The sequence below is a fragment of the Diabrotica virgifera genome, chromosome 5 (genome assembly GCF_917563875.1).
Source record: "Diabrotica virgifera virgifera chromosome 5, PGI_DIABVI_V3a".
Lineage (NCBI taxonomy): Eukaryota > Metazoa > Arthropoda > Insecta > Coleoptera > Chrysomelidae > Diabrotica > Diabrotica virgifera.
In genome coordinates, this window is record NC_065447.1 from 169051397 (window position 1) to 169057396 (window position 6000).

At 32.0% G+C, this 6000-nt stretch overlaps 1 protein-coding gene across 1 annotated transcript in view; it reads left to right on the plus strand.

Moving 5' to 3' along the window:
• Positions 1-3806, plus strand: part of LOC126884543 (RNA-binding protein NOB1) — a 40436-nt gene extending 36630 nt beyond the window's left edge. The window contains exons 3-4 of the mRNA XM_050650499.1: positions 1329-1862; positions 3652-3806. Of these exons, the coding sequence (XP_050506456.1) occupies positions 1329-1862; positions 3652-3776 (659 nt within the window). The 3' untranslated portion in view covers positions 3777-3806. The remainder of the gene's footprint in view (positions 1-1328; positions 1863-3651) is intronic.
• Positions 3807-6000: the final 2194 nt, after the last annotated feature.

A 6000-nucleotide genomic window follows, 5' to 3' on the forward strand; every position in this document is an offset into this window, starting at 1 on the left:
TCGAATTACAAACATACACTGTTATTGTCCTGGTGGGAAGCGGGGACTATCTATAATATATTGTCTGGAATCATAGAATGCCAAAGACTATAAATATCCTTACGGATTTTTATCCATCACTTGAATTTTCCAATAATAAAGTCATTGTAACACTTTTTGTTAACATTTAAAGGGTTTTTATCCATGTACTGGTACTTTTTTAACCATGTACAGCACTGATGATGATCTACTTAGATCAAAAACGTTCTGATAGATGTGGCCCTTTGAGGGGTTTTTAAATATATATACCTTTTATTAAGGATTTTTTTTTTTATTTTTTTTGTGATTAGTGGTATACATTCAGCCATGATGATACTATAAATAACACGATAATATATTGCACATCCGGAAGTCGTGATGTAAGTGGAGACCCGCAAGTTCGTAATCATTCGTAATGTCCGATTAGTTTGAATTGTTCGCGGTTGTAAGCTAAGTGTATTTTATATTTTATCTTTGACAGGAATTTCGTAGTAATTTTTTTTCGAATACATTGAAGTTTAATGTTATTTTGCTAATTGAATAATGTCATCACAGAATGCATACAAATCTCATTTAATTTTAAAAATAATTAAAATTCAGATTCCGGTCTCCAGTTACGTCATCATGCGCGACTTCGGACGTATTTGCGCTACGGTAAGATACTATCTCAGATAATATATTGCACATCCGGAAGTCGTGACGTAAGTGGAGACCCGCAAGTTCGTAAAGGTTCGTAATCATTCGTAAAGTCCGATTAATTTGAATTGTTCGCGGTTGTAAGCTAAGTGTATTTTATATTTTATCTTTGACAGGAATTTCGACAGTGAATTTTTTTCAAATACATTGAAGTTTAATGTTATTTTGCTAATTGAATAATTTCATCACAGAATGCATACAAATCCCATTTAATTTTAAAAAGCATTCAAATTCAGATTCCGGTCTCCAGTTACGTCATCATGCGCGAACTCGGACGTATTTGCGCTACGGTAAGATACTATCTCGTTATTTATAGTATCATGCATGCAGTTACAGGAAACTTTTCCTTGTGGATTTTTTAATTTCAAATCACCTAATCATGATGTTCACTATGGAATGTCCAATAATCTAATAACCAAGAACAGACGTACAACATTTATTGATTTTCCTTAAAAGTAAGATATGAATAAGTCAAACACTGCTAAATTAATCTTTACATGGGTCAGTCGATCTGAATGCATTCTACTGTTGATAATATGTTGTTGAAATTCTACTTTAGTTAATAATTATCATAAAATATTGAATAATGATATGAATTATTAAAAACCTTATAGATAGTGAAGATTCAAACAGCATAGAAGATGAAAGTGATGATGATAGTGGCTGGATAACCCCATCAAATGTAAAAACCGCCAAACAACAGTTAAACTCAGAAATCATGGAAGAAAACCATGTAGAAGTATCATGCATGACTACAGACTTTGCCATGCAGAATGTTCTTAGACAAATGAATTTGAATGTATCAGCTTTAGATGGAAGACTTATAAAACAACTTAGAACTTACATTTTACGTTGCTACGCCTGTTTTAAGACAACTAGTGTCATGACTCATAAATTCTGTCCAAAATGTGGGAATAACACATTGAAAAAGGTGGCTGTATCTTTAGATGCCCAAGGGAAAATGCAAATTCACATTAATTCCAAAAGACCTCTTACAGGCAGAGGAAAGAAGTATAGTTTACCCAGGATAAAGGGGGGTAAACATCCAAATAATCCTATATTGGTAGCAGATCAGCCTATGCCAGATAATAGGCCCACCAGGTTGGCTAGAACTAAAACTAATCCTCTTGATGATGATTACACAGCAGGTATGTAATATAATTACAATATTTTCTGATTTAGTTAGAGGCATAATAGAGATCATTTATTTGTTTTGGTCCATTTGTTAAAATTGTTAGCTAAGAAAACAGATGTGTTTACACTTCGCGTCATAAAAAAATGGTATTCTTTTTCTCTAGGAATCTTTCAGTGCGTCACAGTTTTTCGATTTCTTTCTAACGCATTAAATTGTTTGTGACAGGAAAAAAAGGCACGTCCGTGATTACAGAAATTTATAACATTTATTCTAGTTGTCGATAGATGGCGCTATAATCGAAAAAAAATTATTTACGAATTATATAATATATCTACGAATATAATCTGTACAATTTATAAGACTATACAAATCAAAGAAAATACCATTTTATAAATGCAATAAACACAATTGATTTGTTTTTATGCCAAATTGCAAATAAAATGTGACAACTGTCAGATTTAACTAAAATGCCATGTTAGAATAATTGTTATAAATGTATATTATCACGGACTTACCTTTTTTTCTATCATTTGTGACGCACTGAAAAATGCCCATGAAAAGGACCATACAACTCTTATAACCAAAAATCGTGTTTTTCAAGTTGTGTAAGTTGATCTTGTCACATTATGTTATTCTAATTTCTAGAGGTTTGTTCCAACACGACCGAGAACCGTCACGAAACGGTAACGCTCCTGCGCAGTAAACAAAATCCGTTCCAACAAAATGGTCGTCATCGGATCGTCCTTCCCACTGTTCCAACAAGAATTGTGATCTTTCGGTGACGGTTTCGTGATGATCATTTCAGTAATCGGGCAAATGCATGTGCTGGTTGGACTGACTTGCGCACTAGGATTTAATTCTTTAAATTTTTTGAGCCTTGCAAATTTTGAGTCTTGAAAGCACACAAGCTGTCACCAACAAAAATGACAAATGATAATGATAGATAAATCAGTTATCAGTCAGATAACCGTTCCAACATCGGTTTCCAAATTACCGTCATGGGACGATAACTTGACGATACAATTACGAACATGCGCACAACAAACGCTACAAGTAGTTTCGTGACGGTTTCTGGACCGTTCAAAAGTTCATGTTGGAACAAACCTTAGGACCACGTTGCCAGTTCAACAAAAATATTATATCAAACCAGCTAAAAGCAGGCTGTGTGATTGACCGCAAGTTTTTAGTATACTAAAAATTCTCGATCAGTCAATCACATTTATTTAAACATGCATCTTTAAAAATTCCCTCATTAATTTTGTAATTTTCCATCATCTCAATTAAGTACCCATACACTGATTCGTATTTTATTATAATTTATGAAAATATTTCAATTAACAAATTGTCACTGATTTGCAAAAAGGGGCCAAGTAACATTTTTATATTTTTACTAAGTGGAACTCATCTAGAAAAGTTTGAAAAACATGTTTCTTGGCATCAAAAAATTATGAGACTTCCTCAACAACGATAAGTAATACACTTGACCCCTTTTTACAGAATAGGTAAAACCTTCGTACCTATCATTTTTGCACATAACCTCTCTTTTGAATAAAATGTCACTTGGCACCTTTTTGCAAATCAGCGACGAAATAATGATAGATAAATCTAGACATGACTTTAAATTATGTTTAATTTCAAATCGAGAGGTGTGATTGGTTTCTTGTAAAATGTAGCACAAAATGGCTCCTAACCGAGTTTCATCCTCTTCGATAGGCAGTTAATGTGTTAAAACTGTTTTGATACATTTTTTTCATATACTTCATTTTGGTAATATGCAATAATTACCTCTATAAACTTTTAAGGTTTTTCTCCATTTGTGATGAGAGACGTCAATTCAAAATCAGCGCAGCTGTGCATAAGACCAGGACAGGAATTTAAATATTGGATGAAGAAAAATCCAAATGAAACAAGAAGAAGAAAAAAGTGATATATTTAAATTAATAAAACATTAAAGTTATTGTAGTTTTATTTTTAATCTTTTCAAACTAAGGCTTCATTTTAATCAAATGAAAGAATGGGAAAAGAAAAGTATTTTTGAAGCGTGTAAAATTATTTAAATTTCTAGTTCAGTCAATAGTTTAAAGTACCACTATAGAGGAATCCCATTTTTGAATTGAAAACATTCCTTATGCAGTTACAAAAACTTGATCGGACGTTGAAATTTTTTTATAATAGATATGTAAAACTTAAAAAAACATCTAGAACAGCATATGGGGACTTCACAAATACTTTTCTTTTCCCATTCTTTCATTTGTCATACAAAGTGTTTACAAAACTTATCAGTCTTTTCAAATTTTTGAAGTGAAAACTTCTTTAGGGACGTTGTGCGATTTTTGGATAGGGGAAAACCATTGAATTCGCGACCGTCATTGCGACCGTCATCGCTTATGCTATATATTTTGTACATATAAGTATAGGTATATTATGTGTATGTATATATAAATTGTATAGAAGTATTTAAATTTAAAATGTAAAACCTATTTTAGGATGTGGGAAAAGGATTTATTTCGCGACCGTCATTTCTTCGGCGAAATAAATTTTGTACGTATCTATATTATGTGTATCTATGTATACATAAATTGTATTATAAGTATTTAAATTTAAAATAAATGTAAAACCTATTTTTGGATGGGGAAAAAGGATTTATTTCGCGACCGTCATCTATTCGGCGAAATAAATTTTGTACGTATATTTATTATGTATATGTATATATAAATTGTGTAGTAGTAGGTATTTAAACTTAAAATAAATGTAAAATCTATTTTGGGATGGGGAAAAAGGTTTGATTTCGCGACAGTCATCGCTTCGACGAAATAAATTTTGTACGTATATTATTATAATGTACGTATAATAATAGTAAGATTATTGAAGTGAAAACTTCTTTAGGGACGTTGTGCACTTTTTAGATGGGAAAAAAAGTATTGAATTAGCGACCGTCATTGCTTCGACGAAATAAATTTCTGAAGTGAACACCTCTTTAAGGACGTTGTGCACTTTTTAGATGGGGAAAGAGTATTGCATTAGCGACCGTCATTGCTTCGACGGAATAAATTTTTGAAGTGAACACTTCTTTAAGGACGTTGTGCACTTTCTAGATGGGGAAAAAGTATTGAATTAGCGACCGTCATTGCTTCGACGAAATACATTTTTGAAGTGAAAAGTTCTTTAGTGGCGTTGTGCATTTTTTAGATGAGGAAAAAGTATTAAATTAGCGACCGTCATCGCTTCGGCGAAATAAATTTTTGAAGTGAAAACTTCTGTAGAAACGTTGTGCCCATTTTAGATAGGAAAAAAGTATTGACTTAGTGACCGTCATGGCTTCGACAAAATAATTTTTTATGTGAAAACTGCTTTAGCGACGTTTTGCACTTTTTCGATGGGGAAAAAGTATTAAATTAGCGACCGTCATTGCTTCAACGACATAAATTTTTGAAGTGAAAACTTCTTTAGGGAGGTTGTGCACTTTTTAGATGGGGAAACAGTATTAAACTAGCGACCGTCATTGCTTCGACGAAATAAATTTTTGAAGTAAAAACTTCTTTACGGGCGTTGAGAACTTTTTAGATGGGAAAAAGTATTGAGTTTGCAACCGTCATCACTTTGCCGAACTAAATCTCGTACGTATACAGGGTGAGTCACCACTAACGGGACGGAAGATTACAGCGAAATGGTAAAAGATTTGAAAATTTTTTTAAATTAATAGTTTGTAAGTTGATAAAAGCTACATTTTAAAATTATTTTGAAATATACAGGGTGTCCCTATAAATGGCGGCGTATCAAAGTTACAATTTTTCTTATGGAACACCGTGTATTTCATTGCATTTTTTAATTGTCCGCAAAAAATAAGGTATAGTTTCATAAAGCTTCCCTATACCTATGTACAGAGTGTTCTGAGTTATGTTGACTTTTCTTAAAATGTAAAGTTTTAAAAGAAGGCTTATTCTCAAGTTATTTAAGAAATTATAAAAATATTGCTTTTACATCTAAATAGCTGGATATTGTTTGAATGTATTCCATGATTAATTATTACACATTTGTCTACAGGGTGTTCAAAATTTACGGTTTCATTATTGAAGTATTCAATGTGTCATATGATGCTTATTTTAAATAGAACACCATGCATTTATAAACATTTATACTAAACAAATTTA